The sequence below is a fragment of the Paroedura picta genome, chromosome 5 (genome assembly GCF_049243985.1).
Source record: "Paroedura picta isolate Pp20150507F chromosome 5, Ppicta_v3.0, whole genome shotgun sequence".
NCBI classification, from domain to species: domain Eukaryota; kingdom Metazoa; phylum Chordata; class Lepidosauria; order Squamata; family Gekkonidae; genus Paroedura; species Paroedura picta.
The window spans coordinates 46,455,611-46,467,952 of record NC_135373.1 but is presented as its reverse complement, the minus strand read 5'-3'; the positions used below and the strand labels follow the sequence as shown (position 1 = coordinate 46,467,952).

Here is a 12,342-nt window from a genome sequence, read left to right as displayed (position 1 = left end):
CTCCAGAGTAACCACCTAGCCACTGCGTGACCAGTGGTCTGATCCAGCAAGGCTATTCTTAATTTCTTATTACTGAGCCATGTATCTCACCCCTGAACTCACAGGCAAGTTGCTCCCTCCCTATATCCTCCCTCCTCTTATCTGCAATATTGTGGTAATAATGACAATCCTGGCCTACCTTACAAGGCTGTTGTTAGGATACTGAGGTAATAATTTTGAGGTGAATCCTCAAAAGGACTCCTGTAAAGTTAGTTTCTTCGGATCACCAGGATTTTGGGAAAAGAGGGGGTCAGCCCCTCTACTTATAGAGAATTAACTCTCGCTTCCCTGCCTGCCATGGTAACTCACTGCATGGAGACTGTAGAGACAGCGGAGGGGATTTTGCCCATGCCCCCACTCTCCACCAGCTCGATAGCCTGCTTCATCTCCATCTTGTGATAAAAGGCAATCAGCTGAGGCTCTTTGGACCTCTCTCCCGCAATCAGGCACTTCTTGATGTACTTCTTGTTGAAGCGATTCAGCCTTTTCAGAAGTGATGTGAGGGGAGGAGGGGAGAAAGAAAGACACAGAAAAGAACACAAAGACATCAAATGCCATCATCATGCCATCAGCCAGTTTGTTCAGTTGACAAAGCCCACAGGAGTCAGGAATATTTTTTTTGGGGGGGTGGGTGTTGTTTTCAACTTGTAAACCGAAAGAGGCACAGAATTAAAGGCCAATATTTGGCTCCCCCTCAGAGAAGAGCCTCTTGTGGCACAGAGTGGTAAGGCAGCCGTCTGAAAGCTTTGCCCATGAGGCTGGGAGTTCAATCCCAGCAGCTGGCTCAAGGTTGACTCAGCCTTCCATCCTTCCGAGGTCGGTAAAATGAGTACCCAGCTTGCTGCTGGGGGGTAAACGGTCATGACTGGGGAAGGCACTGGCAAACCACCCCGTATTGAGTCTGCCATGAAAACGCTGGAGGGCGTCACCCCAAGGGTCAGACATGACTCGGTGCTTGCACAGGGGATACCTTTACCTTTACCTTTTACAAAGACAGAAGTAGCTGGTGGTTCAGGCAATTCCGGAGGAAGATCTTGCCCACGGTTGCATATTTGACATGGATTAAAGTTACTTGTTCTGGGGTGTGACCCAGCCCACAGCAAAGTGCTTTAAGTCCCACGGATTTTAATTGGGGGGGGGAGCATGTTTGCAAGTTCTACCTTGAAATCAACAAGTCTGACAACTGAAAAATCCCCCTAGCTGTTGCTGGATTGTGTAGGCAGCTAGAATACATCAGCTGGGCAGCAGGCTTGTGAGAACCGTGGGCCATTTCGCACGGCTTCAAAATAGCACAATGGTTGCTAATTGAAAACGCTACTAATTTGGAATAACCCACGACGTCGTAGACAATCTGCAACACTCCTGAAACCGACCCGCAAAAAGCGCTTCGTTGTAGCGCTTTCAGGGGAATCCCAAAAAGTGGATTCACCCTCCGGAAAGCGATACACTCCTGCAACCAATCTGCAACAATAGCGATAAAGACCTGTGCGTTAACATTGTTGCCGTTTCTTCAAAGTCCCTCCTCCTGAGCCTGTCCTCCAAACTTCCGGCGAAGCGATCGCCATTTTTTTTTCCCCGAGCGAGTGGAGATCAACGCACCGGCGAGCCTCCGTTTAGCCAGTGAGGCTTCCCAGGCTGCAGTCCCTCCTCAGAGCTGTTTACAGTCACTAAGCACAAGAAGCCCGCAGAAGCCCGTTTGCTGATGTATTTTCCCTTTATTTTTCACACTGTTTCGGCTGAAAATTGCGCCCGTGAGGGGGGGGGGGGAGGGGGGGATTTTTTTTTCCCACTCGGAGGCAGCGTGGCCACGATCAAATGACAGCTCAAACAGAGGCTTCCCGGCTTCAGTCCCTCCCCTTCAGTCACTAAGCACACACATTTCACACATTCCATTCAGCCGAAAATCGGGCCCGTGAGAGGGGGGGGGGGTTTCACTCTGAGGCAGCGTGTTAACGATCATACGATCAAACGACAGCTCAAACACCCCAGGCAGCTGGATGGGTCTCTCCGTTGCAACGAATCTACCCAGATTCGTTACAATGGGTCTGTTTTTTTTTTTTTTTAAAAACCTTCCTTAAAGGGAAAGGGGCTGTTTGGGAGCATGCTAACGGCTGCCCATTGGCTGCTTGACGGCCAGGGGCGGGACGAGCTTGGCAATAGCGCTTCCTTTCTAGCGATTTCTGCCGAGACCGGAAGCCTGTGGGAAACGCTAAAAAACGCTACTGATTCCACTACAAAGGCAGGTATGCATAACGACGAATTCCACTATTTTAAATGGCGATTTTTCATTCCGCAAACAATTTGTAACAAAGATCCCCGTGCAAAAAGGCCCCGTGTCTACACTTCTCAAACAGTAGTTTCAGATTGTGGTAGGAGAGGCTTGTTGTCAACATGAGCAGCATTTCCTGTGCCCGGGATTGTCACAAAACAGCGCTCTCAATTTAAGAAGCAAATGATACTGCCTAAGGCAGATCAGTTAATCTTCAACAGGCTTCCCTGCTTCAATTCTTTCTTACACAAAATGCAACTGCATCCTCTTATAATTCAATTTTTTAAAAAAGAAAGAAAACCACCCAGGCATCAGCACCATCCCCTGGCTCTGTTCCCACTAATGTTGTTAACCATTATTCAATCATCACATTCATTCTTTTTAATAAACAAAAGCCAGGTTCTGAGCTCTGCTGTCCCATCACACTGAAAAATTGTGTTACTGAGAAATTGTAGACAAAGGTAACAGAGAACCTTGTACTTATGGCACAATGCAAAAACACTGCAACATGGGACACATTTGCAGGCAGCCAAACCCATCTCTTTGTTCACTGGGCTTCCCCTTTACTCATCAGCGGTGAGGAATTGCTTGCCCCCAGCCTCAGTTTCCCATCCCTGAAGAATGAGAGAAGAAATGGCCTCCTTGTAGTGACACTAAGCATTTCCCCTAATCTCTATAGTTAAGGGCCACAGAGACCAGGGAAGGCTGCCAAGAGCATCACCTACAAGTGGCACTGTATTTTCCCCTTATGGTCAGTATTGTGAACGTTGCTGTTCACTGTGCTACACCAGCTGCAAAGGCATGGCAAGGTTTCCTGTGGAGAGCCATGCTCGGTGCTCTTCGCAGTAAACAACCCATCCATCCAACAGATAAGCCATCAGGGGATCCCCTAGAGCTGGTGAGATCAGGTCCCCCACTCCTAAGGAAAGAGCTCCAGACTGCTAGCTGTACAGGGTGGGGGGAGGGGGGAGGCATCATTTTATTGTAAACCGCCGTGAGTCTTTGAGAGCAGTGGTATATAAATCAAAGAATAAACAAACAAACAAAATAAGTTAACCTAAAGGAAAATAATGAAAAGCAGCAACCCTGCCAGCCCAGTACTTACTTGTCCTTCCAGTGGTGATGGCCGTAGTGACCGCATATATCCTCAATCCCAGTCAAAAGATGATCCAGGAACTTTAAGGAAGGGGCAAAGAGGAAATGAATGCTTTTGTTTGCTCATCTGCCAGGTAAAAATCAGCATAACCTAGGCTGAAACTGAAGCCCAAACCTGTGATATTTTGTACTTGGGAAAAAGGTGCTTTGGCATAGCCCATTGGCTGCTGCAATGGAGCATGGCTGGTCCAAATGTATAGAGTGCTCTACCGCAGGGGGTCACTGAGCAGGACAAAACCAAGCCGTTGAAATATTACAAATAAATAAGACCAGAGTCGCGTACCAGTCAAAAGCAAAAAATCCAAAACAAACAAAGGCGTGACAAAAGGAACCCAACTTTAAAATTACGATCCTAACTCAGTTAAAACCATTTCAGAGATGTTTTGGGACAGTCACAGGATCTCACTGATTAAGGAACTCTACCATTTTGGCAGCTCTAAGACCAAGCAGAAGAATGAAGGAGCAGACCTGAGGGCACGTACTTCAGGTGGTGGATTCAAGGTTCTACCCCGCTATTACTTTGTGTGCTGGTTTCCAGGCTAGGGGAGGAGTGTTTTAAACATAGGGTAATAAAAAAATGAGCAAAACTCTGAAATTGTTACATGTCCCTTCCTACAGTTCATTCTCTTTTACTTATGTCCTACTGGTTACCTGCCAGTATCATAGAATCATAGAGTTGGAAGGGGCCATACAGGCCATCTAGTCCAACCCCCTGCTCAACGCAGGATCAGCCCAAAGCATCCTAAAGCAGTGGGAAATTGAGTGGGAAGAGGGCTTTTGTAAGATGGATAATCTAAATGGGAATCTATGAAAGATGGTCAGTGGCACCTTTAGATATTGTTAACAACAGATGGTCCAGAGATGCACTTCTGCATTCCTGTTTATACTAGTAATAATCATTTGATTTCTAATAATTATTGAGCATCAGACCACTGCTCCAACTGCCCTGCAATTTTAAAAATGTATTTGGAAATCACATTCTTCTCTCCTCCTGTGCTGAAGTACACACTCACCAGATTTTGAAAAATGAAACAGAAATAAAACGGTAGGAACAATCTTGCCAATTATACAAAGAAAACTGGGAAGCAGTGTTATAAGGTGCAGTTCCAAGGCTGGCCCCTGGAGGGCAAGAATGTCCCATCCCAACCACTTGCTTTAAGGGCAAATTAGACCATGACAAAACTGAGAGTGGGTGGGATTATGCAAACCTCCCCCACCCAGAAATTTCAGCCCCCAAATGTTCCCACAAGCTTACTTTTAAAAATGTACTTGATAGGTTGTTACCTGCTTTGTACACCTAACTGGCAATGACAAATAAAGGAGAAAAGAAAACAATCATGGAAACATCAAGGCAGCACATGAGGGTATTTCATGGTCAAGTACACCCAAACCAGTACCTGTGTGTGAATCTCCTCGTTGATGGACCGCTTGGTCTCTTGCTTCTTTTTCACCGCTAGAAGGTCTACCAGAGGACGGATGGTCATGCCCTGTGGAGAAACAAACCGGTTTAAGTTTGTCATAAGAGTGCTTAGCTGACCAAGGGAAAGCCTCTTGGCTCTGGAAGCCAATGGGGCAATATTCAGATGTAGTCAAGGAAACGACAGAAAGCTGACATAGGCTATGCTGAGCTAGTTAATATCTGAGCTGGGTGGGCACCTCCAGCTAGAAGATTTCGGAGAGCCACTGCCAGTCAGAGTAGACAACACTGACCTTAGACACATGAAATCTCCTTTTACTGAATAAGACCACTGGTCCACTGAGGTCAGTACTGTCTGCTCTGATTGGCAGCAGCTGTCCAGGGTCTCAGGCAGAGTCTCTTTCACATCACCTCTTGTTTGGCCCTTTTACCTGGAGATGCAAAATTCACATGTATGCTAGACACGGGGAACCCTATTGCTCTGTCGCGGCCAGTCCGCAACAAGTGGCAAAACACCTCGGTATGTCTCTTGCCTTGCAAGCTCTACGGGGTTGCTGCAGGTCAGCTGCAGCCATAAAAATTCTTGTTGCCTGAAGCTAGTCACACGTAGCGGCTGACGTCCAGAGAGGTAAGTCCTCTCAACTTAATTAATTGGGGGGGGGGGAACCAGGCAGAGTGGGCAGCTGGGGCAAATCAGGGCAAAGGAGTCTCAAAACAGCTTACATTCGCCTTCCCTTTCCTCTCCCCACAACAGATGCCCTGTGAGGTGGGTGAGGCTGAGAGAGCCCTGATATTACTGCTCAGTCAGAACAGCTTTATCAGTGCTGTGGTGAGCCTAGGGTGTATGTGGGGGAGCGCAGAATCAAACCTGGCTCACCAGATTAGCAGTCTGCACTCCTAACCACCACACCAAGCTGGCTGAGAAAGGCTGATCTAGGAGATTGCAAAGGGTAGCTATGCTAGTCTGTCATAGCAAAACAAAAGTCAGTGGCACCTTTAAAGACAAACAGCATATATTTCATGAGTCACAGCTCACTTCTTCAGATAGTGGGCTGTTACTAAAAAAATTTCACATTGAACTAAATGCTGTTGGTCTTTAAAGGTGCCACTGGATTTTGAGAGATTCTGGCTTAAATTCACATAACCTCCCCAACAGTTTAGTATTGGACCTAGCCCTCATGGCAGCCACAACTCAATTAGGTTGGGGACCCCTGGTTTAGTCCTCATCCTTAAAGAAAGTTTACAGATCTACCTGCACAAAGACAGTGAAGAAGATGACTGTGATGATGGCTGTGAGGAACATATTTCTCATGTCAAAATGCTTCACTTCTATGAGGAAACCCAGGGAAAAGGCAATGGCCCCTCGCAGGCCACCATAGGCGATGATGAACTGATCCTTCGGGGTCAACTTCACAATGCGGAATTTGTTAATGAACCAGGTCAGCCCCAGGACACCTGAATGATAAATAATAACAGCAGGAGAATGTTATTATGGTAAAGCAAAGATAAAAAGGGATAGACTGTCAGAAGCCGGGGGGGGGGGGGGGAATCCCACATAGCCTACTCAACATGGCTAAATTCCATAAGAAAACTATTAGAAGAAAAGAATTGATGGCAGGTTAGTTTAGCAGGGCATGGTGGAGACACCAAAAGGCATTGGAGCAACAAAGAAACATGGCAAAACACACACAGAGACACAGTCATTCAGGGAAACAGCTTTGATTAGTGATACAGAAGATCACTTGCAAGAAAATTATTCCAAAATTCTGAATGTATTCATTTATTATGGGATCTGAAAGCCAATTAGGAGAAATAATACATGGCGGGGGGGTTATATGATTCAGTGCTACCCCATATTATTGCATTTGGAAAATGACCACTAGATACCTACCGTGAAGAGTCCTTCTCCCCTGAAGTATAAAGAGGACATCTTCTTAGGTGATTTCCACCAGGAAGATGTCCTCAACCTCAGGGGGAGAATGACCATTGGATACCTACCACTGAAGGGTCCTTCTCCCCTGAGGTGTAAAGAGGACATCTTCATCCCTCCCATACTATTATCAATTGGTATGGGATCAAATTGGTATCAAACACACTTATTCTGGCTTAGGATAATATCACTATAGTGTTATAGAAGCACTATAGGAGTTCTTCCTATTATGTTTTCTGTTTACTGTTACATTGGTGCTATTGTTGAAAGTTGAATTTTAATAGGTCCAGGAACTATGAAGAAGAGTTGGTTCTTATATGCAACTTTTCTCTACCCGAAGGAGTCTAAAAACAGCTTACAATCCTCTCCCCACAACAGACACCCTGTGAGATAAGTGAGGCTGAGAGAGCCCTGATATTACTGCTCGTCAGAACAGCTTTATCAGTGCCATGGTGAGCCCAAGGTCACCCAGCTGGCTGCATGTGGAGGGGGAGTCTGGAATCAAACCTTGCTCGCCAGATTAGAAGTCCACACTCCTAACCACTACACCAAGCTGGCTCCCATGGCAGTGGCAGAACTGAGGCTAGGTGACTCCCACCTAGTGGACAAAAGGAAGAAGACATTTGAAGTTCCTGCCTCCCATACAGCGTGATGGAAATCAGCCAGGAAGATGTCTTCGACCTCAGGGGGAGAACTAGTACATCAAGAAGATTATGTGAAAATCCTGCTTCTTGGTATGCTATTATTCTATAGAGTATAACCCCAGTGGAGCATGCAGCAATTCCCCACCTGCTTTAGAATCAAAAAAGGGAATGCCATGTGCTTTGAATTCTAAACTGCCCTTAAATGTGGGAACAAGAGACAAAAAGCCACAGAACTTTTTTCCAAAAGCTATACTTTAACATAGGTTTACATCCTAAAGCAACGGTGCTATGCTTTCAAAAACACAACAAGCAAACAGACTACAGTCATGCAGCCACTATCTATCCAGCCAAGGAGTCTGAACCTCAACTGCAACTCAAAGGAAATCACTGGTGTAGGCATAGTAGATTCTCTTCAGAAATCCTGCCCAACAACAAACTGGAATGGCTCCTTTCAGGCCCTGCATTCCTAGCATGCTCTGACTGCCTCCACCCTGTAAAAATGGCTAAATTCTGTAGTCTGCACACATGTACAAATCTCCTCCTCCTGCGGCCCTCCCTGCCCCTGAGAGCCTCACCTAAGACCCTGGCAATCAAGCAAAAAATCAGGGTGCAGATGACAAAGGTCCAGTTCCAACGGTGCTGCCCAGCCACAGTGGAGACACCCAAAAAGATGAAAATGAGGGTCTCGCTGACGCTGCTCCACATCTTCAGGAAGTACTTGATGGTGGTGTGGGATTTATGGGAGATGTTGGCCTCCACGTAAGGGCGCATAACCACACCAGCAGCAATGAGCCTGGAAAAGCAGGGAGAAACAGAGGACAGGAAGTCACAGAAATCACAAGAAATGGGCATTTGCCTCATAAACATTAGGCTTGTTTCATCATCATCATCATCATCACTTAAATGTGAGGTCTAGGATAGAAGGGCAGATTAGAGCATATGTAAAGGTATCCCCTGTGCGAGCACCGAGTCATGTCTGACCCTTGGGGTGACGCCCTCTAGCGTTTTCATGGCAGACTCAATACGGGGTGGTTTGCCAGTGCCTTCCCCAATCATTACCGTTTACCCCCCAGCAGCAAACTGGGTACTCATTTTACTGACCTCAGAAGGATGGAAGGCTGAGTCAACCTTGAACCGGCTGCTGGGATTGAACTCCCAGCCTCAAGGGCAGATGTTCAGACAGCATGTCTGCTGCTTTGCCACTCTGCGCCACAAGAGGCTCCTTAGGGCAGATTAGGCAGTGCTATTAGGGCAGATTACACATTTTTGATAAAAGCTCCCGGGTTAAGTCTATAGCACACTCAGTTGAAAACTCGCAAGACTTGGGACCAAGAAAGACCCTGATACACTTAACAGTTAGTACTGGGCTAGCTGAACTACCAACCCCATAAAAGGTTTCTTTTACTGTATCAATAAATGGAGGTGGTGAAAAGAACAGAAAATCACCTTCACAAGCTTCAAGTGGTTAGAATGTCAAAGTAGGATCTGAGTGACCTGGGTTCGAACACCCCACTCAATCATGGAAACTTCGTGGGTGATCTTGGGCTAGAAATTTTTTTCAAAAGCTATACTTTAACATAGGTTTATTTTCCAGGTTCCTGCCCCCATCCATAGCTTCAAAATTTCCAGAAATTATTGCATTTCTATTCAGGCCTCTTGAGAAGGGAACACATTGTTCTGCAGCAGATCTATTAATGACCTGGTTAAGCATAAGGACGTTTAATGCTTTCACTCTAGAAAAGGAAGACCAGCTTAAATTTTCTCTCCTCTCCCCTTGCTTGACATGTCTGCTCTTTTAAGGCCCAATTTAAACCTGACACTAGCTCATGCAGAAGCTGCAGGAAGATGAAGTCAACAATGCCTCGTTTTGGCTGGACTGCTAACTCTACAAAGCAGCTCCACGTCCCAGGAGCAGCCCGTTTCAAAAATGCAAGGGACTATATGAAATCCCATCAATGACTCTTTTTGCCCTCTCATCCATTGCCAGGGCAAGCCTTCTAATTAATTAGTTGCGCACCATCAAGTTGCAACTGACCTATGAGGTTTTCAAGGCAAGACATGAGCAGAGATGATTTCTCATTACCTTCCTCTGCACAGAGGCCCTGGACTCCTTTGGGGTCTCCCATCCAGGTATTAACCAGTTCCAACCCTGCTTAGCTTCCAAGCTCTGAAATGACTGTGCTAGCCAGGCCTGTTCAGGCTATAGCCTAACTTTACAACACGCTTGGGTCATTCTTCTTGAATGCCACACCATTCCCCCCCAAGCAGGACCCCTGAAGAAGTTTGCATCCATCTCTTTTCCTCCGATTCATCCTCACAACAACCCTGTGACCTAAATGAGTCTGAGAAATGGTAATTAGTTTAAGGACACCCAGCCAATTTCCCTGGCAGAGGGGAGGATTGGAATCTGGGTCTCCCAGATTCTAGTGGGCCTGTCTTGTATGTTCATTTATGCAGAGCACCTGCTAATAGAAGTTCCTACTGAAATATGACTGCTTTGGGAATGAGTTTTTGTCAAAAAAGTGGAATAAAACAAAAAGAGAAGAGATGAACTGGCAGATTCCCCACCGGAGTGTGGCTTCAAAGGCCCGTCTTGCTGATACTTACGCCATGATGCCTGAAAGGTGGAAGAGTTCTGCCGACAGGTACGCCATGTAGCTGTAGAGAAAGACGAAGAGAGGCTCGATGACCCGGATGTGAGAAGTGAAGCGGGAGGTGAAGGCCGCGACGATGCCATAGACCACCCCGACGAAGACACCCCCCAGGGATACCACGAAGAAGCTGAGGAAACCCAGGATGATGTCCGTGAAGGTGATTTTGTCAAAGGTGGCGTATTCGTCAAAAAGGTGGTAGAGGACCTGGCGGGAAAGAAAAAGAGGGAGATGGGACCTCAGCCCAGGGAAGTGATGATCAGAGAATGCTGCCAGGCACACTGACATGATAGTGGTGGCAAAAGAGAAGGAGGGGAATGATCAAGAGGGAGCTTCTGAAATCCACAGCATTCATTCACTCTCTGGGGCAGGGGTAGTCAAACTGCGGCCCTCCAGATGTCCGTGGACTACAATTCCCAGGAGCCCCTGCCAGCGAATGCTGGCAGGGGCTCCTGGGAATTGTAGTCCACGGACATCTGGAGGGCCGCAGTTTGACTACCCCTGCTCTGGGGAGCGCCAGCCCCTGATGTAAATACTGCTTGGGAATATCTGATTCATGGGGGCGACAGCAGAAAGAAAGAAAGAAACCAACTAAAGAAACATCAACAGCATAAACAAACTGGGGGACGAATGGTGGCTGCTGTCCTTTTTCTTTTTTTAAAGGGTCACTGCCTTGCTTTTGGCACACATAATATAGGGAAGCAGCACAGGGATTTGCATACCTAGTGAAGAAAGCAATCAGCCAGAACTAATAGTCTGTTCTGAAAATGAACGTGACTTCAGGCCAAACTATTTATGAATTTTAGTGAGTCAGGTCGAGGGATTCACTTTGCATGCAGACAGACAGCAGTTACAGGAATTAGATTTCTGAAGTGGAAAAGGGGTCTGATTTGGTTTATGATGACATCACGGTATTGGTGGGGAGGCACCCGCCTTACCTCTCCCTCATGCCATTTCCCCAAGATAAAATATCAACAAGGCTCCATCCAAAATGGAGCAAATCACTCCGCTGTACTTCTGTTTCCACTTGGAAAAATGGTGTGTGAGACGCAGGGGCTCTCCCTTAAGAGTCAACTCAGAACAGTGATTAAGAGCTTGGGCCAGTCACAGTTCTCTCAGAGCTCTCTCAGCCTCATTTCTCTCAAAGGGTGTCTGCTATGGGGAGAGGAAAAGAGGGTGATTGTAAGCCATTTTGAGACACATGAGGCCTGTTGGATGACCTTGTGCTAGTCACAGTTCTTTCAGAGCTCTCAGCTTCATCTACCTCACAGGATGTCTCTTGTGGGGAGAGGAAGGGAAAGCGACTTTAAGCTGCTTTGAGACTCCTTTGTAGTAAAAAGCAGGGTACAAAAAACGACGCTTCTTCTTCCTTTCCCTGCTCCATTATCTCAATCCAAATGGGTCCCTGTGCACTTTAAAAATTACTTTCTCCAAAGCTCCTGAATAAATATGGGGAAAGCAAGACCTGGACCTGGCTTGTTATAATTTGTAACATGTAGCTTGGCCCTTCTTCACAGTTGATTCATATCTTAGAATAATAGAGTTGGAAGGGACCTTGCTAAGCAAAACTGAAGCACGTATACTCATGTGACACACAGCACATGGTAACCTGAGGCTAACACTGCTATCCCAGGCTAGGTTGCCCCAGCCGAAACCCAGATTTCAGTCAACTTTGGTTAACTTTTCAAAGGATCACAATACAATACAAACAAGGCAGCCGATAAGCAGAGATATACCCTTGCAAGGTACACCAGGGCAAAAGGAGACCCGGAGAGTAGGACACTTTCCATTGCTGCATGCCTGGCCATGATATTCAGGGGCTCATATGGCATACAACTGCCCACTTCCAGAGACAGCAGCAGAAAGAGTTTCTTATATGCCGCTTTTCTCTGCCCAAAAGAGTCTCAATGTGGCTTATAGTCACCTTCCCTTTCCTCTCCCCACAACAGACACCCTGTGAGGTGGGTGAGGCTGCATATGGGGTAGCACAGAATCAAACCTGGCTCACCAGATTAGAAGCCACCCCTCTTAACCACCACATCAAACTGGCTACACTGAAACTCAACTGCATGGACCTTGGTCTCACCCAGAAGGCCTTAGGTCTATATTCTCAAGTTCAGTTATAGCTCCTGTTCCTTCCAACCACGACCTTCTTGTGCTTATCTCTTTAAATGGAATCCTGAGGGGGCTGCCTCTCTTCACCTTGGGGCAGGGCCGCATCCAGCTGTGTCCCCACT

The 12,342-nt window shown here is 46.7% G+C and overlaps 1 protein-coding gene across 1 annotated transcript in view; it reads right to left on the bottom strand.

The window, feature by feature from the left end:
• Positions 1-12,342, bottom strand: part of SLC9A1 (solute carrier family 9 member A1) — a 78,126-nt gene that overhangs the window by 9,891 nt on the left and 55,893 nt on the right. Inside the window, exons 3-8 of the mRNA XM_077337689.1 lie at positions 10,062-10,312; positions 8,030-8,247; positions 6,133-6,335; positions 4,861-4,950; positions 3,414-3,484; positions 349-522 (exon numbers count right to left, since the gene is read on the bottom strand). Coding sequence (XP_077193804.1) covers positions 349-522; positions 3,414-3,484; positions 4,861-4,950; positions 6,133-6,335; positions 8,030-8,247; positions 10,062-10,312 — 1,007 coding nt within the window. The remainder of the gene's footprint in view (positions 1-348; positions 523-3,413; positions 3,485-4,860; positions 4,951-6,132; positions 6,336-8,029; positions 8,248-10,061; positions 10,313-12,342) is intronic.